The 21,496-nt window shown below is 35.0% G+C and overlaps 1 protein-coding gene across 11 annotated transcripts in view; it reads left to right on the top strand.

Moving 5' to 3' along the window:
* CDH12 (cadherin 12) overlaps positions 1–16,174 on the top strand; it is a 638,254-nt gene extending 622,080 nt beyond the window's left edge. For all 11 annotated transcript variants that reach the window (XM_072924059.1, XM_072924061.1, XM_072924060.1 and 8 more), the window contains 4 exons: positions 5,991–6,112; positions 6,722–6,839; positions 11,142–11,393; positions 14,907–16,174. In XM_072924059.1, coding sequence (XP_072780160.1) covers positions 5,991–6,112; positions 6,722–6,839; positions 11,142–11,393; positions 14,907–15,403 — 989 coding nt within the window. In that variant the 3' untranslated portion in view covers positions 15,404–16,174. The remainder of the gene's footprint in view (positions 1–5,990; positions 6,113–6,721; positions 6,840–11,141; positions 11,394–14,906) is intronic.
* Positions 16,175–21,496: the final 5,322 nt, after the last annotated feature.

Genomic DNA, 21,496 nt, shown 5'->3' with positions numbered 1-21,496 from the left:
CTAATTGCCATCCATGTGTGTGACATTTCTCATTCATGGTCTTGTCCAACTGTAACTCTCATGGGTGTATCTCATGCTTTGAATACAAGTCTTTTGTTCACTCAGCAGTTGTTTAAAGGCCACCGAATTCTTTCTGTTGACATCAATAGGCTGTAGAAGGGGATCCTGCTGTATTTCTGATTCATTCTGTGTTGTTTATGTGTCAGAAAAGGCATACATGTTATTTCTGTAGCAAATAACATAGGTATTTTTAATTAATTGCTTAGCTGGGTCTTCAAATGTTAATACATGCTACTAACAGAGAGAAAGACTTGGGAAGCAGAGATGGTATATATTATTTCAGATTTAAAAAAAAATCATGAATTCTCAGTTATAGTTATCTCAAAAACAACCATGGGTTTACTCCTTGGAACCTGAAAATATAAAGAGAACACCAGTCAAATGAACACTTGAATTTTATCACTAGATTGGTAAAGACATACACTAACAGAGAAGCCTAAGCTTCAAAAGTGGTTGAGTCCATGGAGATACATGTGTAGGTGTGTATTCACAGAAAAACTAGCAGAACAGTAATTTGTTTCCAGAGAAACTGAAAGGCAGGTAGATGCAGAAAGAAGGTCTCATCATGATCTGTGTTTCATTAAAACTTAACTATTTAGGCTTAGTAGTGGGAAAAGGACATTTGAGATTTATAATTTCTTTTTCCTGCAGCAAGGGAAACAGTTTTAGTAAACTTTCGTAAACTTTAATAAACAGATTTAAATCTGTTTATTATTCCCAAGAGTAATTAAAGATATCAAAAACCCTGAAATTTATTTGCCCATGGACACATATATATAATAATATGACATTTAAGCAGAGCTGTAGCAAATAGTATATATTTTGATATCCCCAATTTTATCAATTGCTATGCTAAGAATCTGCACCTAAAGCATATCTGTGCTTTACTGCAGCAGATCCCAAAATATTCATACATTGACCATTATCTGTAATGGTAACAATTGCCATACCTCTACTATACTAGTACCTGGCAAAATGTGGTAGGATTTGAAGTACAGTAATTGTCAAAACATTATGTGCAATTGTCTGACTAAGAGCGTAGGATAAAAGATGGAGGATTGAGGGATGACACAGTGCACAAAAGCAAAAAATAATGGTTAGAGAGAACAAAATTGAAAAAAATTGAGGAGAAATTGCTATATTTGAAGAAATATTGATATAAAAAATTGCTGTCCAGTGCTGGCATAGAAACTGAAACTGTCATCCTTTATCACAGCAAAAATGCACTGAGAAGTGCTTTGGCATATACATGACTAGAAAAATAGATGGCCCATTATTGAAATTAGCTGCATAAACTGTCTTCAGAGAAGAACAGACAGTATTGTTATTGAAGTATTTCCACTTCCTGGTGACTTATCTCTCTATAAGGAAATATATATATATAATATATAATTTTACAAATATAATATATCTTCATAAAATAAGACTAGACTCATGACTAGTAGCAGTCAGATTACGTTATTTAAAAACATCATTGCTAAGATTTTGTTTTCTCATTGTTAGAGAAAAGCAACACCTCCTACACTTTTTAGGCACATCCTAATGGTCATTCTGTAAACTAACTTTACTTGAATTGTCCCTGAATGGAGATGTTTTTAAGAAGGAGATGGATGATGCTGAGAAGGCAGCTGAATGTAGAACATCCCTAACCCATGCATAAATATAAAGTTCAGGTTTTATATAGAACAAAGTGCTTGAGTAGGTGAAGGTTGTTTCAGACTCACATTATTTTCCCCCATTTCACTTCCCAATTCCTCTGACTTTTTTTCATTATGTGGCTATATTTAACTTTAGCTTGTTGTTTTATTTCTTTATAATTAAAATAAATCAACACTCTAGTAGTCTGCATGGTTGCTGTTTCTGAACATTTTTGATGCCACAGAACCTATCCAAATTAATAAATTGAGCATGGCTCTCATTCATTTCAAGTACAAAGGCCAGCTGCCATTAAGTAACTTATTTCTATGCCTTCTTACCTTCCAGAGTCCCCCTTTAAGAGTAGTCCCCACCCTTACTAATTCCCAGCATATGCATGTGAATTGTCCACAAGACCACTGGTTGCCCCAGGCTAAAACTGTACCAAGAGCTGCTATAGGAGAATAGTGGCATAAAAAAATCACAGTGCAGTGTTAAAATTTCCTCCATATGCTGCCTAATTACCTAATATGGGAATGTTTTTTCCATTTTACGAAAGAGGAGATAGATAAAATTCATAAGAACTTAATTCTGCTTTCCTATCCTCAAGTCATAATTTAAGAGTAAAAATGACGTAATAATCTTTCCTGTCTAAACCATCTTCCTAACTTCCCTATGTCTAGGCCCAAATTTTGAGAATGTTAAAGAAACCTCACCTTAAATCTCAAGATGGAGTTGATCTCCAGCGTACCATAACTGGGATTAAATAATCAGTAGTTCCCCTCAATAGTCAGTATCTATTTTCTCAGATACCTTGGATTTTCACAAGTTCATTATTCAAAGATGTTACATGTTTTCTACTGCTGTAAGAGCTTTGAACCATTATGATGCTGACAAATGATGGTAATCAAGCAAAAAAAAAAATGAAGCAGGATGGTCACTGTCTTACAGACAGGAAAAACAAGGGAAAATTAAGTCAGCTAATTAATTAGGTTGATTAAATAAATTAATGAAGCTAACTAATTTCCCTATATCTTACAGGAAGAATCGAAACATGAAATCAGTTTCTTAATTTCTACACTCATGATTTAACCAGTTTGTCTTCTCATCTGTGTAATCTAGGTTTAAAGGCAAAAGCAGATGTTTTTAGTGACTCACTCACTGACAGTAGTATGTACATCACAATTGTGTTCACAGGGTCCATGAAGACTTGATTTTGAGAGAAACAACAACCAAAAACCAGAGAAAATGGAGGTCAAGTCTGCAAAGTAGTGTTTTAAATGCAATTCTTCATGCTTGTTCACATCAAGTATTACAGGTCTTTGGTATTACATAGTAATTCAAAGCTGTACACAATCTTCTTGTAGTCTTTATTTATATACACAAGTAGTTAAAGTGATGTTAGTGCAAACTAGAAAGAAAATCATATAAACAAAATGAAAACCTAAAGTAGGTTCATCTTAGGCTCTGGTGGTTCTGTTTACTTTCATATCTGACTTTTCCAGACCATTTATGCAAGGTAAAATTCTAGTTTGCAAAAATACTTATGAATAGAAGATTTTTGCCTCTAATATAGCTTTCAAAGAACTACAGAGAATAAATCAGATACCATCAGTGAGAAATAAATTTCAAATTTATACTCATATTCATGCATATTTCCAGAGCATGCTATCCTGTTGTGATTTTAAGGGGGGGGAAAAAGTCAAATACTTCTGTTTATTTTAAAAATATAGGTCACATACTACCTAAACTGTTGCAAAAAGTAGAAAAAAGTAATTTATACAAGATAGTTTACAAAAATATGACCTAAAAATCTTCTTAAAGAAACTGATATGTCTAACAGAAATTATCAAAATCATCTGATATTTTCATGTACATGATGCATACATTTTGAATACATTCAAAAGTTTTATTGGAAAGGCACTGTGAACATATTCCTAAAAGGAAATGGACATCTATGCCTGTATTTTGGTGGCAACGCATTAGTCTCTAATCGGTTTGAAGAATATGTCCTGAACCCCTGTTTCTCAGTGTTATACCTTAAAATGAACAGACACACAAAAACATCTAAAACAAAACCTGAGTTTCTCCATGTCAGTTATATCTCCTTTTCAGTGAGTACTGCTCGGAGGCAAGTTTTAGGTCAGATTGTTTCTCCTGGTAGCTGTGTGAATTTGACCTGTTCAGGGATTTTCTCATCTCTCTATAGAGGTGTTGCCCTTTAATTCCTGTTAGCAAAGGAACCAATTCAACTGTGAACAAGTGATCTAGATTTCTTCCAGCTCTTTAGGCTTTTAAAGAATGAGTACCCAATTTCCTAGCTGCTAGACCAAACTGTGTCTTTGATTGTACTGCACAATGCCCTCCTCCACAGAGACATTCTGCAAGTAGAGATGATGCTGAATTGGAAATGAATGAGAATTCAAAGAGATGTCATTATATATTTTCTCTATTAAATATTAAATATTTCTCTATTAAATTCATAGGTAGGGACTACAAAAGTGTGATCTGGGTAGTGCATTTTTGTTGTCTTCTAGGTTACAAGCTGTGTTTATAGCTTGGTCAGTTTACCTACTGCTTGTTAAATAAGTAAAACAAAGTTCATCTTGTAGCTAGTCCTATGTAACTAAGAAATCGTTGGGGAATAGCTTTGGTTTTGACAGAGATCTCATGAAACTACTACTGCATTTAGTAGTTCCTAAGAATAAGGAAGAAAGCATGCAAATTTTTTACAGTGACAACATGAAGAGACTTGCCCCTTGCTGTGTTAGTTATAAACAAAAGAATTGCCAAGGTGCAAAGCAGGTGTCCAATGCAAATAATTTGAAGGGTCCATTGAGGGCCATGAAGATGATCAGAGGGTTGGAGCATGTCTCCTATGAAGACAGGCTGAGACAATTGAGTTTTTACAGCCTGGAGAAGAGAACGCGCTGGGATGACCTAATTGTTTCCTTCCAGTACCTGAAGGAAGCGTACAAGAAAGCTGGACTTTTGACAGCAACATGTAATGACAGGACAAGGGGGAATGGCTTCAAACTGAATGAGAGTAGATTTGGATTGGGTATGAGGTAGAAATTCTTTACAGTGAGGGTGCTGAGTCACTGGCACAGGTTGCCCAGAGGAGTTGTGAGTGCCCCATCCCTAGAAGTGTCCAAGACCAAGTTGCAAGGGATTTTGAGAAATCTGGTCTAGTGGAAGGTGTCTCTGCATGTGGCAGGGGGCTTGGAACTAGATGATCTTTTAAGTTCCTTCCCACCCAAGCCATTCTATGATTCTGTGATTTATTCCTGAAGATTCAAGACAGCTCCTCTTATACTTAAGCATGATCCCTTGCTGCCATTCCTACAACACCCTGACTTATAGCATAGATTTTTTCAGTAGTTAACTGTCTTTGCCATTCATCTTAAGTGAAAAAAGATAAAAGAATTATACTTTTGACTCACCAGCTATACTATTTTTCATGTATTAACTATTTTGCAGGAGGTCTCAGCATAAAGTAAAAGAGAACATTTTCTGCTTTGTATTGTACTAGTGTCTCAGGTCAGATATTGCATTTGTGAGTAAACTTGTTTTTAAAATGCATTTAGTGACTGATGAAGATTATCTATAGAGGAAGGACAGTGGAAACAAAATGGTGTGTACTGTTTAACATTAACATTAACAACATTCATGTTGTTTAACATTTCTTTTGCACGAAAGTATTTGCTGCCTGCAATTACTTTTGCAGTTAAAGAAATATCTTCCACAACATGGCCAAATAGTTGAATGATAGCTGTGTGTGTTTCATTGCTAAATTTAACACTGGCTCTGTCTGGCTTTCAAAGAGATTTTGTTTTTCCATATCCTTCTCTCTTTTTCTGTCTTCTAAATTGGTATGCTCTGCCTACCCCCTTAATATCTTGAAGATTTATACAATGTCTAGGCAATAAATATTGATTTTCTGCATTTAGTTGTGGAAAACAGAATTTAGTTTTAGTCATTGGAAGTGTTTTCCACAGGCTTAATGAAAAGTGATCTGAGAAAAGTTTGCATTCTTAATAACAGGTTCAACTTTTTTTCCATTTATGCTCTGATAAACATAATCACGCTGATTGATTCCTTAACCCATGAAGAGTAATGGATCAAAGTCTGACACAAATTGATAAGTTTGATTCTGTTTTCTTCTTAGTTCAAATCAGAAATAAATGGAAATCAAAGGCATTTGGGAGCCACAGTACTGAGATCACAAGTTTATGACAGCTTATGAGACGGTGATGACAACAAACGTAATGTTTTTCTTCTAATATTATTTATAGGTAACCCACTATTAACCAGCAAAGTCAATGTTATAATAAATGTTTTGGATGTCAACGAGTTTCCTCCTGAAATTTCAGTTCCATATGAGACATCTGTATGTGAAAATGCCAAGCCAGGACAGGTATTTCAAATTTGTGATGCTTGCTCTTTTGCTTTTTCTTTCCTTATTATTTATATCAGTAGAAATTTCTGGGTTTAAAAAGTACATCATGGGCAGAATTCTTCTACAAACAAAATGTTTGTGTTGGAAATACATCTTGGAAGTCTATTTGTTGACTTTTATGGTCAATTTGCAGTATATTTTTTTTAAATTTCTCCTATTATATGGGCCTGAACCACCCTTTACTGTGCATTTAACAGCTATGAGAGGAGAAAGCACCCCTTTCTTAAAGGGTTGTAATTGTGACAGAAGTAGTAGCAGATAAAGTGAGGTATAACCATTCAACCGAAAGCCATCACTAGAATTTCAATATAAATAATAACTATTAAATACCATGAATATACAGTAAATCTTTCTGATTGTTATCAGATATGTAAAAGCAAGACCTTCTGAGTTCTCTGGTGGTTATAGAATTCAGACTTCTTGCTTCCACTGTGCAGTGTTTTAAGTGAATGACAGTAATCCAGCAAGATCTCACTTTCAACAGTTTCATTTGATGTTCACTTTGCACTTCTACAAAACTGCTTCTTTAGGAAGAATGAACTGATGACAGAATTAATCTGGTTTCAGGTGATACAGACCATCACCGCAGCAGATAAAGATTTGTCACCAGCTGGGCAAAGGTTTTCCTTCAAACTGTCATCTGAGGCTTCCAACAAACCAAACTTCACAGTCCATGACTACAGAAGTAAGTTGGTTACCCACAACTCTCTGTCAGAGCAGCAGACTGTAGTGACAATGACAAATATGCTCACTTTCAATTACAGTTGTGTTTGCAGACCTAACGTTTTTCTTTGACATTTCTAATTGCTAAACTCTCTGGGACTTATATTAATATAAATTCCGGTCTTGCACCTTTTCTTATTTTTAGGGGCAGGAATTGTCAGAACACCAAAGGCTGAGATTTCCCTTCAGGCCTTCAAAAACACTGCTACCTGTTTTATTTTCTTCCTTTTATCATTCAGTATCTCAGGAAGAATCCATATGCCAATGCAGGTATACCTTTAAACAAGGCACTCTTTCTGTCTTGTTTAAATACTATGACTTTGCTAACCATTTTCAAAGTACCCAGATGTTGTGCTTTCTTAAGGATACATAGTCCCGCAGTACAGTGACCTCTAAATATGGACTGCTAAAGTACAACACCCTTAATAACATGGAAATTTATACAACTGACATCCCTGATTTTTGTTCCAACTTTTGTCATAACTGAATATTCTTTTTTATTCAAATTAACTTGAACATCTCTTGTTAGATGGCAAAGAAAAAAACAAGAAAAAAAATTAATCTTTTTTTCTGCTGTAAGCATCTCCAAGAATGTGGTTTTCTGAACAGACATAGATTAACTGAACCTGTAGTAAATTTTAACTACTAACTACTTTAATAAAATAAAAGAAAAGGAAGTATTTGAACTAATAGAAGAACTTTAAATTTAAATGACACTTCAAAGAAAGAACACCTAAAGCCATCCAACAAAGTTCAAAAACTTTGTTTTTGACTGTGCAGGTTATAAGTATCACTATCTAAAAAAGTATATAATTCTTAATTCTTTAATTGCAGTTTTCAATTTAAATTTGAGGTTACATTGTTTGTGAAGTAAAAGTTCCTTTCTTGTGAATTAAGTGACCCAAGCCCGTAAAACTGCTATAAATTAATAATACACCAATTGAAATAAAATTGCAAGAGCCTTTTTTTAGCCTTTAAAAAAGAAAGTATTTAGATTATGTATATGGCACACATAATTTTTGAAGCCACGCGCTATTGACATTATTATATAATAGAAAACTAAAGCAAACAACATAAGCTAACCACTATTAATCCTGGAGAAACATCAGGAAGAAATAAATTTGAAAAAACAAACTGTGCTTATTTTCTCTTTATGTATAGCTGTCCTGTGAACTGATACAATGAAAATTGTTTATTCCCAAACTTAATAGTGACTTTATCTTTGTGTGTCATAGACACTTAAAAAGATTGAACCAATGAGCCAAGAACATCACTTAAGGATTTGTAAATAGAGAATACAGTGAAACCATTCCTAATATTGTAGACATGAATAATAGTATCTTATAAAACCAAAACTGGGTAGATCTAATGCATTTTATCAAAGGGCATTGAAACAGTTTTCTTCAGACAGACAGCTCAATGAATATGAAGGATGACTTGACAACAGATCCAGGTTCCCTTACTTCTGTTCCTGGAAGATCAGGGCATTACTCTGCTCTTGAACTTAGTTCAAGGCCCTTATGGGTAGAATCTTCACAATTATATAGTCTTATAACATAAATACTATGCATTTCTAAAAACCTTTAATTTTTTTGGTAAAGATTTCTTTAAAATAAGAGCTTTAATTTCTTTTTTTTCCCTTGTCTGTTTTTAAAAATATCCTTTAACTTCACCAAGTTAAAGGATAAGTTGTTGTTAAGCTGTTCTTTTGGGTTTTTTAAAATAATAACAAACTTCTGCTTTAAAAAGAAATTATCTCAGATAATTTTAACAGATTTAAATAATCAAAAGAATTTTTAAACTTAGCAAGTCTATATAGTAATTGCAGCTTTTGTAAGTGTACTTAGCATGTTAGTTTGGTGAAGAAATTGTTCAAATATTATTAGATAATTAAATTTCCGTGTTTAAACAGTAATGTTGACACCGAGATGACTTTGGATCTCAGTAATCTGTTAATGAAGCTTCACTACTGTATGAAAACAAGTGCAATATTCTGATAAAAAGTGGAAAGCTCCAAGATATAAACTTTTAAAAGCACTTCTTAACACTTATTTAAAAAAAAGGAAAATAAAAAAAATCTGATTTGTTACAAGGTAAGGAACAAAAAAAACCCCATAAAAACCTTTTTTCATTGTTGATGATTTGCAGAGACATTAGAAAAAATATGTTTAAACAAAAACCCTGTCTTGCAGTATCATCTGCCTTTTTTTGCCAAAAAGTTGCACAAAGATCTGTTCTGTGCAGTTTAGACATGCAATAACATAACCTTATTTTCACCAGAAAAACCTTTTAGAAACAAGTACCATTTTCTATTAAGTTAGCAATTATGTAAGCAATCAGCAGGTATTTTGTGAAAGCAATTTTTTCTATTTTTTGAGGACAGAGTACTGTTTGTTCACTGTAGTACAAATAATGCTTTTACAAGTAAAGGTGGCATTTAAATTTTTTAAATATATCAAGAAGCCCTAATCCTTGTGCTATTCTATACAACTGACACTCATGGGTAGTCTGATACTTCAGCAGGTATTCTTGTGCTGCACCCAAGAGAAGCCCCCAACTTCAGAATATAACTTAATGAGGATTGGAGCAAGACAGAAGCTCAAGGTTGCCTTTCAGCAGCACTGAGATCAATCTACCTTGTTAATAGAAGTGATGCCCTGGCAGAGCTGGAGTGCTTCCAAAGGGACTGCAGGTCTCCTCTTCCTGCTTTGCTGGCCTCGCTCTGCTCTCTAGAGTGTAGTTTTCATGTGGAGCACACTCCATGGCTCATGTAAGAGAAAGAATTTCCTTTTCTCACACATATCCTATGAATTACTTTATTGCAAACTGATTGAAAAATCAGAAGCTATCTCAACTTTTCTAGACTCTTCTGTGTAGAGTTCAAACATCCACTTGTGTTCATATTCTCAAAAGAACTTTGAACAATTGAAAGAGGTCATAAAAGAGCAACAAAAAGTGTTCAAAATCAAGGAGTTAAGAGGTTGAACTGATTGATTCTTCTCAAAGGAGGATGAAAAGTCATTTAGTTGCATTGTAAGCTATTAAAGTGATCTTCAGAGTTTCAATTAGAGGAAAAAAAATTAAAGAATATAAATAATTCTAATAGAAATATGGAAAAAATAATAGAAATAAGATTAAAGTTAATGTCTTCAAATTAGTTCTTAAACTTTTTATACAGTGCAGGTGATTAATCATAGAGAGAAAGAAAAAGCTGAAGATGGAAGCTTGTTTGATTCAAACTATTCTGAGCCATTTTTTCTTTTCAAAACTAAGTGTAACTGAACTTGACCTGTCCATGTTTGAGTTTGATGAACAGGAGGTGCCTGAAACATTTTTTTAGCTATGCACCTTCTCAGCGGCATCTAATCATAACATACCTAATTTTGGGTATTTAGGGTTCCTCTTTATTGTCCTTAATCAGAACTCCATACCAGTATTTGAGTGTGACATTCAGAGCCCTTAATCCTTTTACCTCATAACAAACCTCTGAGGCATGAAACCATCATGTGACATCTTTTAAGAAATATAATAAACCATACAGGTTAGATAGAAAAAATGTAATTGCAGCAGGTTACTTTCATTTAGTTCTTTCATCTCATTAATTCCCTGCCAAATTAATTTTGGTTTTGCTTTTAATGTAATTATTTTAATCTTTATATCATTGCCTTGCTACTTTGTTTGATTCAGGAAAAGCAACAATAACTGACTGGGAACAAATTACAGAAGTCTACAAGTGGACTAATTGATGGAAACTGTACTGATTTTTTTAGTACTCAGTTCATTTCTCTAGTAATTTTTAACAGAGCAGGAAAGTTAAAATGATTGCATATTGTCCATGTATATGAATTTTTTTTTAAGGTAATTAATTAGTTGATAGAGACATGATTCTAAATTCATATGCAATCAAAATCCTTTGGACCACAGGTTTAGAATGTAAGGAGATCACGTGAAAAAAACTGAAAAGTCTTCATAATCACTCTTGTAATGTTTTGTTTGGGGATTCTTTAGTTATTGTTATCTTCTTTGAAATTTCAGCTGTTAAAAGGTTTACAAGAAAAGGAATATTGTTTAAGGCTCTGCAAAAACTAACTGTACCAGTGAGAATACTATACCTTCTGTAAAGGCAAAGCAAGGCAATTACGTAATGCATGTCACTCACCAAGTTTCAGATATGAAATACCAGCCTGTTACTGAGGGTGATGCAAGCTACAATATGGAGTGAAGTACACAATAAAAATCTGCTAATGACTGCCATATTTTACAGACAACACAGCTGGGATTGAAACCAGGAGAAATGGCTACAGCAGAAGACAGCAAGAGCTGTACTTTCTTCCAGTAGTAATTGAAGACAGCAGTTACCCTGTCCAGAGCAGTACAAACACTTTGACTATCCGTGTTTGCAGATGTGATTCTGATGGCACCATCCAGTCCTGCAATGTGGAAGCAATCTTCTTACCAGTCGGCCTCAGCACAGGAGCTTTGATTGCAATCTTGTTGTGTATTGTTATACTTCTAGGTTAGTACTCATGAAACCCTGCAAAGTGCTTTACTCTCATTATTCACTAGCTTCACCTAGTTTTTAACAAAATCCATGGAAAATGTGTGGCTGTTTATTTCTAAAAGAATATCCCAAAACACTGCTCATTATTATGAATCTGCTAACCCATGCAATATCTCTTATTGCATTAAGAGAATCAGTGGAACCCAAATAATATTTTTTTTCTCTAAAATTATTCTAAATATCTTTCTTGAAAGATTATTTTTTAGATTATTACTAAGGTAGACACGTCCTACTGACAGTAACAGCAGTCAGAACATATTAAGAGTTTTTATTTAATTCTTCTCAATCTTTTAAGCAAAAGGAGAATGAAGAAATGGAAGAGGAGAAAATAATTGTAACATAGACTGTTACTGGCCATATCTATATTAACCTTCACAGGAAGATTTTTTAATTTCAGCCAGGCATTGATTTCATAAGGTGGCATTATTACTTGTTCTACCTTATATTTATATACTTTGTTATTTACAGCATATAAAAAGTGCATCTTACTTGTAATATAGCCTGAAGGAACTGCTAACGAAATAAACACAACTTTAAAGATTACACAGGCACAATGTGGGATTTAGAAATCAGATTGAATCTTACAGATGCTGGCCTATGCCTAGTTTTGATACTAGTGGCATCCAAGGTCCCATGATAGCCTAATGTGTACCCAAAAATAGCTCCTGACATAGACTATAATGTGGATACCTCATTGCATTTGGATGAGGCAGGTGCCACTTAAGTAAGTTACTAAAGGCTCAGGGTTACAAAAATAGCATCTGAATAAGAGTGGGTAAAATTCAGGATTTCTGCTCCATGTCAAAAAATTATGTTGTGAGAAAAATACTTTTTCAAATCAGAACAAAAATGTCAAATGGTCACACTTACCATGGAGTAGCAGCTATAGTCACAAATACACTCATTCTGAAGAATTTAAAAGAAAACCGAAAACAAACTAAACAAAACAACTTCCGTTTTTCTGAAGCAAGAAAAATGCTGTCTCCTTTGCCACAATTCTAGTTAGAGCAGGATGGATACCCCACAACTTATCTGGGCAACATATTCCTCTGCTTGACTTCCTGGTGATAAAGCCTTTTTTCCTTACATTTTAATGTAATTTTCTGCATTTCAGTTTGTGTCCACTGCCTCTTGTCCTGTAACAGGACACCCCTCAGAAAAGCCTGGCTCTATCTTTACTTCCATCCATCAGGTATTTATTCACATTGGTAAGATCCCACTGTACCTTTTCCAGAATGAGCAGAGAATGAGCAGACCTGGTTCTCTTAGCTTCTCCTTGTGTGGCAGATGGTCCCATCCCCTAATCATATTTGTGCTTCTACACTGGACTCACGTCAGGGAGTTCATGTCCATCTTTTATGGAGGAGCCCAGAACTGGGCCCAGAACTCCAAGTGAGCATAAGCAGAACTGAGCAGAGGGCAATGACCGTCTCACTAGACCTGCTAGCAATGTTTTTCCTAATGCAGTCCCAAATGCTGTTGATCTTTGACACAAAGGCACACTGATGGCTCATGGTGAACTTGTTGTCCACCAGGATCGCAAAGCCTCATCCATCAAACTGCTTTCTGGTCAGTTGGCCAACAGCATCTACAGTGGGCAGTTACTCCTCTCTCTGTGTGGGACTTGTAATTTCTATTCTTTGAACATCATAGAGTTCTTTTTGGCCCACTCCCTCAGCCTGATTGAGATCCTTTTGAACAGTGGAACAACCACTCTTTTTTTATTGCCTGAAAACTTGCTGAAGGTGCACTCCATCCCACCATCCAGGCTATTTATGAAAATATTAAACAAAAGTAGTCCCAGTACCAAATCCTGTGGTACTTTATTAGAGACTGGACTCCATCTGGTCTTTGAAATATTACTCACAACTTTTAAGTCTGGTAGTTTGGCAGCTTTGCAATCCACCTCACCATCTGCTTGTATAGTCCACACTTTCTCAGGTATTCTGAGAAGATTGTTATGAAAGATAATATCAAAAGCTTTGGTAGAGTTGGGATAAAATTATTGCACTTTTCTCTCTTCATCAACCAGTCATCTTATTGTGGAAGGCTATCAAGTGAGCAAAGCAAAAATTCACCTTCATAAATTCATGCCTGTTGGTCTTACGCCTTTTCTTAGTTTCCAGAATTATCTGCTCCATCACTTTCCTAAAAATCAAGGTGATACTGACTGACCACTCTAGATCCCTAGCTCATTCTTCTTGTCCTACTTGAAGATAGGAGTGATATTTGCTCCAGTTTTCAGAAACCTTTCTCAGTCACCAAGACCTTTCAAAAATTATCACAAATAACCTCACAATGATAGCAGCCACCCTCCTCATCCTTCATGTGTGTATCTCACGATATCCCATGCACTTGTGTGTCCAGTTTGTTCAAGTATTCTCTAACCTGATCCTCTTCCACCAAGGATTAGGTCTTTTGTATTTCAGACTTTCTCTCTGGTCTCAGCGACATGGAGTTACTGAAGGACAACTTTACAAAAAAAGACAGAGTCAAAGAAGTTGCTGACTAGGTTGGCCTTTTCCATGTCATTTGGCAACAGCTCCCCTGCCCCATTCAGTAGTGGGCCCACCTTTACCTTTCAGCCCTTTCTTTCTGTCTTACTTGTACAAACCCTTTTTGCTGCCCTTCATGTCCTTCCTGAGACAGCGCCATGCAGGCTTTCTCTTTCCTTAACACATTCCTGCATGTTCAGACTGTCACTGTACATTCCTCCTGGCCCGCATGTTCCTTTTGTCAACTCTTAGATGCCTCTTTTTTCATCACTGAGCTTAGTCAAGAGCTTCTTATCCATCAATGCAGGCCTCCTGCTGCCTTTTCTTGATTTCCTGCTCCTCAGGTTGGACCACTGTTGAGTTTGGAGGACATGATACTTAAAAATCAATCAGCTCTCCTAGACCCCTCTTCTCTCCAGAACCTTATAACAAGTAATATTTTGAAGCAGATCCCTGAAGAGGCTGAAATGTACTGTATAAAAATATACAGGAGGATTATTTTTTCTGTATTGCAAAAATTCCAAATTTGAAATTATTCAAATTATTTATTATTCAAAATTCCATTTTTTTTCAGATATACTGTGGGGGATTTGGTTTAGTTTTTAATTCTTGTCTTCAATATGTAAATTTAGGGTTCTTTTCTCTATTTTTCTATAGAAAATATTTTTTTAAAAAATCACATCTCTGTTTCTCTGAACTAAAAACCTGAAGTCCTATTCATTTGCAAAGCAGGCCAGCAGGAAAATTATTTGGTACTTTCTCCAGCAGCACAGCAAGCACTTAGGAAAGTTAGACTCATATATCAAAGAGCAAATAATTTTTCATTGGCTAGAGCACTGCTAAGCACTGCTCTTTTCTAAGGACAAAAATCCCTTTGATTGCTTGTGACTTTCAAAGAAAGCTATAATGATGTGTCATCAAAGTACTGAATTATTTCTCTGCATGTCTTAACTTTAGTTGTGTCTCGTTACAGTCATTGTGGTACTGTATGTAGCGCTACGGCGGCAGAAGAAAAAAGACACCCTGATGACCTCTAAAGAAGACATCAGAGATAATGTTATCCATTATGATGATGAAGGAGGTGGAGAAGAGGACACCCAGGCTTTTGACATAGGTGCCCTGAGGAATCCCAAAGTGATTGAAGATAATAAAATACGCAGGGACATAAAACCAGACACCTTGCGTTTTACATGCCACAGACCACCAGCGGAAGATAACACAGATATAAGAGATTTCATTAATCAAAGGCTGAAGGAAAATGATGTAGATCCATCGGCACCCCCTTATGACTCCTTGGCTACCTATGCATATGAAGGAAACGGATCTGTTGCAGAGTCTCTGAGCTCTATAGACTCCCTCACTACAGAGGCAGATCAGGATTATGACTATCTGAGTGACTGGGGACCTCGCTTTAAGATCTTGGCAGATATGTTTGGAGAAGAAAGTTATAACCCTGACAAAGTCACTTAAGTACAACTGCAACAGTGAAACAAAAAGAAAAGCAAACCAACAACAAATTTAAAAGATAAACCTAAGCTTTATATAAGACAATTACTTTGATTATAAAAGACAGCAATTCTTTCCAGCAAGTTACTACATTTATCATACCGTCAGTTTTGGTTTGATTTGAGAAAGAATGATAAATCCTGTAACATACACAGGTTTTTGTTGTTGTTATTTTGTTACTCTGGAATTACACTGAGACAAGCTCAGGCCTACAAGGTGCAGTTTACTGACCTGACTTAGAAAGAAGGTAGCTTTCTGGCATCATGGTGGAAGAGTGGTAGCTTTTTCGTAATTCCACTAAAGTGCCTATTGAAACTCTTATCATTTAAGTGGTAAACTGTCTGCTGTGATGGTGTTACAAAACTGAATGGTAAATCAAACACGAACTTTAAGACAAGAAGCAATAGCAACATGCTGACTTCATTTAGAAAAAAAAAAATGGAGATCACTTCCTGGAGTATCTATTGACTAGAACTGTGGGGGAGGAGGGGGGTGTGTACATTGTATTTCGGGGTTATGTTTGTTGTTTTTTTTTTTAAGAAAACAGTATGTTGAGACATCATATTTCCTCTTCCAGAGTTTCACTGAAAATTTAAGTTTAAAATGCTATTGCTCAATTTGAAGATGTAAAGCCCAAATTAAAAAGGAAAATATCTTAGCATACATCAGTGAATATTTAAAATGTTCATACAAATACTACATTTTTCCAAAATAATAAAAATATGAAAGCAGCTATTCCTTGTTGTGAAGGAAATTTCCCTTGTCTCTCCCTCTTCTTTTGAAATGAGACTATTATTAGAACGTAAAAATGGAGAGAGTTTTTAAAGACTGTTATTTTACTTTGAGTACCAAGACACCTTTTCCATTGTAAGTATCACTAAAGTACATGTAAATAACTCTACACCACTTTTCTTTTGCAGTTAGATTGTTACTTTGTAGGCACCATAAGCATATATATTATAAATATAGTTATTTTTCCATTGATCATCTGCTACTGTTCAGCATATCACCATATTTCACTGCCACATCCACAGGAAACATTTTAGAAAACCTTTTGAGGTTGGACACTTTCTTAATTTTGTTCTTGACAAAATTTAAACAGAATCAGAATAAATATATAAACCAGCACTTTTGTCCACTCTTTATGTACCTACCCATGCCTAAATGTAGCTGTGCAGATGACAGAAGTTCAGATATGCACAAGGCATTGTGTCTTGGAAAATGTCTTGCAAAACTATTTTATGTGACTTTTTCTGATGATCTAAGGCATAGGCATTTTGTAAGACAATGGTTTATGGCTCTCAAAGTGCATATATCCTTATATTCTCCTTCCAAAGTCTCTGCAGTGTTATACAATCTGTTTGAGCTCTACTCATTATTAATGACACTGCCAAGGTCAGCCTGAGTCTCTCTTGAACCAGAAGTCTTTTATTCACCTCAGGTCTATAGCTTACCTTTTGTATAGATAAAGAATTAATAACTATCAGATATACATAGATCACAAGCCTGCTATTAATGTTCAAAAGTTTCCCTTTATCCTCTGGGGAAATGTAAAGGTATGTCAACATTATATAAATTAACCTCTCAATAAGACTGAAAGGTTCATATTTTAAATGAGTTTTGGGTCATTCAGTATAATTGGACAGCGCTGCATCAAAAGCACAATTGGCATAGCTTATACCAGCAGTGTGCTGAGGAAGACACACAGCAAATGGCACCAAGGAAATTTTGTGGGTTTTATTATTTTCAGGAAAGGTGTCCTGCATTCCCTAAAGACAGACTAAACCAATAAAAATTCTCTCTTCACAGGACAGGGAAGCAGATGAAGTGATAGAGCCCACAGAAACAACAGCATAGAAATTTTCATGTAGAAGATTTTTTTAAATTTTCACACATTTTGACAGTATATCAAAAGCAACTTGATGGTGCACAGTGGGCCTAAAACAGAGCTGGATAAAACCAGAAATATTTATATTTTCTACTAGTCACAACTGAGACTTGATTCATACAAGTCACAGCTAATTAGTAAAGCTTCCTCTAGTAGCATGTGCATGGCAATGTTTCCTACCCTGTTGCCACAACTAAAACAAACATCCGACTCTGATCATTTTCAGATGTGCAGTCCTGTAGCCAAACCCTGTTCTCAGCAACTGTGTTAGTCCTTTATATGCTTTTCACTAGTAAAATCACTATAAGTGAGGGCAGTGTTTGACTTTTTTGATACCATGAGGCATGCTCACTCCTGAGGAGATTCTCTGTGTTTGTATTGCATATTGGCTGAACATTAGTTGTCTTGAATAAGTAGGCTTTTGTTCTAAGCTGGACAGTTTATATGTGAGCCTGACTTCCAAATTGGGTAGACAGAAAATGTGATCTTTAACATGCTGCTACCCACAATCTGTATATGACAGTAAGTGGCTGTATGTTATATCAATATCAAAATTGAATATCAAGTGTATCTTTTTGACATTTAAGTATTTGTAGCTGAGATGTTGCTATCACATTATTAATATACATCCAGGAAGATTTTAGAAGAAAAAGTAATTATTTACAAAAGTGCCCTAAAAATATATAATTAAAATATTTGAAGACCATTTTTGAAGAGTGATCAAACACTTTTAACATAATAGGGGTATTTTTTGTAAACAGCTCTGTAGAACTAAGGAAAGGAATTGCTTTTCATTCATTCAGAACCTGGGATTCAGGAAATTTGTGTTTAATTTCATGTTCTTTCACTCCTTTTCTAGAAGATATTTGTCAGGTTTTTAATGTCTTATTTTTTAAATGATAATTAAAGAAAAATGAAATTTACAAGAATTAAAATGCGTCAAGGCATCTGAGATGACATGAAGTCAGTAGGACTAGGTAGCCCCAGAACACATGTAAATTGTATCAGTTAATTTCTTCTGGTTTTACACATTATATCTTAAAACAAACCCTTGCACAGTCAAGATGCTGGAAGTGGATGTCTCTTTTTCTGCCAAAACCTCATATGCTATCAGAGGGTCAAGAGGTTAAGAAAATGTATAAAAGGCAAAGAATTGAGAGAATGTTTTTGTTTGAATTTCCAAAAATAGGGTACTAGGGCATACACATTTAACATCATCTCAAATGTCCCAACAGTGCACCCCCTGCAAATCACAACATTCTGTACGACACTTTCTGGATATGAAGCAATTGAAATACTTCACTGGTACAAAAAATTCCAATTTTTAATTTAAATACTTATGACATACACTATTGGTACTGAAATAAAGCATTCAGCTAAGAGTGGAAGTATCTAAGGAAGGTCAACTATTAAACTTACATCATAGATATACAGAATTGAAGACAATTGTATAACAGAACATCTGAAAGGAATTTCAGGGAAGAAGGAAAAAAATCTTCCCTCTCAAGAAGACTGAAAATGTCAATACTTAGGGAATTTCATACAATTTCTATGTGGAGTCAGAATAGAAAAGATTGTTAATATTTGGGTTTAAGACCTCTACCGCACAAATCTGAAATAATTGCTATTCTCGTAACACAGATCTGAAAAAATGACAGTGAGTCAAAGAGCAAGGATTTGGAAAGCAATGACAGTAGATTATGTCTCTTGTACAAAGATATGGTTGAATACTTTATACTTTCATGTTTTTTACTTATTTTGGCTAAATTTCACTGTTTGAATTATAATCACAGTTACTGTGGATTTACTCTAGGTTTTGGAAGCAGAGTTCATTATGAAGCAAAGACCAATAAATGACTCAATAGTTTACTAAAAATATTGTTTAGAGATTGCCTTCAAAATATTCTTGTTTTAACAATAAGATTTCCATATCATCATAAACACTGCCTATATTTTACACTGACAGAAATTTGGTTCTGCAGATGCTATATCATATTAGGTTTATCTCCATTATTGAGGTGAGACTTAAGACTTGCTAACAAATCTCTACTGAATGAATACAAGAAGAAAAGGTAATAATTCACTGGGTTAAAGGTATTTAATATTACATTAATGACTGTATTTTACTTGTTGAGATTTGAGGTTGTACTAGTTTTGCAGTTATATTATTGCTTTTATTATTATGATTATTATTAGCATAGACTTTCAAATCCTGTATGTATAAAAACATATTTGAGCTTTGAAAAACTTAATGAAAGCAAATAATGAAATAACCCCCAATAATAATCCTACTGAGGTGACATTTAAGTGTGAATGAAAATCAAATTTTATATTACACTCATTCACAACCTTTATCTAATGGAAAATCTATAATAACCTGAATCCTTTTCTGTTCTAATTTAAATCAAGAATCAGATCAGTTGTCAGAACACCAGCAATCATTGCTATTTTGAGAAAAACCAAGAGAAGTACCTAGAGCTTTTTGTTGGGCCTTTGGAGTTTTTTTAAACTTATATAGTTAATTCATAGGCTTCTTTTATTCAACTTTAGTTTTCAACTAAAATTCCCAGGTAATTTTTTTAATCTTACTTTCATGCCTGTTTTTCCAACCAAATTGCTTCCCAGGACTCAGGGAAATCTTATCAACGTGTATAAATACCTGATGGATGGAAGTAAATAAGGTGGAGCAAGGTGTTTCTCAGTGGAGCCCAGTGTCAGGACAAGAGTTAATGAACTTAAATTGAAATGCATGAAATTCCATTCAAATGCAAAACAAAAAGGTGTTTTACTGTCAAACTGTTAAACAGTTCATCCTGTTGCCCAGAAAAGTTGTCATGTATCCAACCTTGGAGATCTTCAGAACCCAACTGAATTTTTTCTTGAGAAGCCTGCTGTAATTGAAGGCTGGACTAGATAGTCTCCAGTGGTATCTTCCAGCCTCATCCATTTTGTGACTTGTGATAAAATCATGCTTGGACTCCTTAGCTTGACTGAGCTCAATAGCACTAGGGGCCTAACTACACAAGCAGAGTAGAATCACAGAATGACACAATAGTTTGTGTTGGAAAGAGACCTTAAACACCATGGTTCCATCTAGTTGCAACCTCCTGACACGGGCAGGGCCACCTCCCACTAGATCAAGTTTCTCAAAGCTCCATCCATAGTTAACTAAGACTGGTGAGTGAGATAATTGAGGTGGGAATGAAGGAATAGGGTAGCAATGTATTCAGTTACTAGCAATGAGGATAGAGTGGAGAGGGATAAATTATTTACTGTAACTTCCAGTACAAGAAGTAAGGGGCATCACATGAAACTAGTAGATGTAAGGGTGAAATTTAATAACCCAGATGTGGTTCTTCATGTGATAACTAGCTGAGAGAGTCATGAAGGCTGAGAGTTTACACAGGTTGATAAAGAGGTTTGACAAAGTCCTAAAAAAACTGATAGTTTGTGGGTTGCTTAATACATAAGAATCACATCTGGCTGAATGTGTTCTTGAATAGTGCTTGATTAGCATCTGGAGAGTCACATAATGTGGTTGGTTTCTTGGTGATTTGTTGGGATCTCAGCTTCTGCCAGTGCTGAGTCAGTTTACTACTCAAGTCTGACTAACGTGTTTTCTTATTATGATTTTATTGTAAATTTACTTGAGCCTTATATCAAAATTCTCTCCGTTCTAATTTTCCAGATTGCATAGATAATTTTTTTTCTTATTTATTACATATCAAATGCTTATATGCATGCATATTTTATTATTTCCCTCAGATTTTAACCATTGTAGTTGCTGTATTTCATTCAATACTGCACACCTCATATAGTCCTTACACTTTTCTGTCTTTAACAGGACACTAACACAAATTGCTGTTGGGGTGATGACGCAGTTTGTCTTACTCTATATTTAAAAAAAAAAATAATTGCTGCATAAAGAAGATAACCTCTACAATATATGTCCTCTTTTGCATGTGTTTCACTTTGTTAGCTGTCTTGGTTACCTTCCTGTGTTCCAAGAACATCTGAAAAAAAGAGGGCAGAATGTAGTGATTCACTAGAAAAGGGGCCAGTATTAGTCCACTATTCTAGACTGCAGACTACTGCTCCCCTGCTATATGTTGTAACGTTAGAGGTGATTTATTGCTTTCAAATACTGAACACTGCATTTACACTCAAAT

Source organism: Taeniopygia guttata, chromosome 2 (assembly GCF_048771995.1).
Source record: "Taeniopygia guttata chromosome 2, bTaeGut7.mat, whole genome shotgun sequence".
NCBI classification, from domain to species: domain Eukaryota; kingdom Metazoa; phylum Chordata; class Aves; order Passeriformes; family Estrildidae; genus Taeniopygia; species Taeniopygia guttata.
This window is presented reverse-complemented; position numbering and strand designations above follow the sequence as displayed.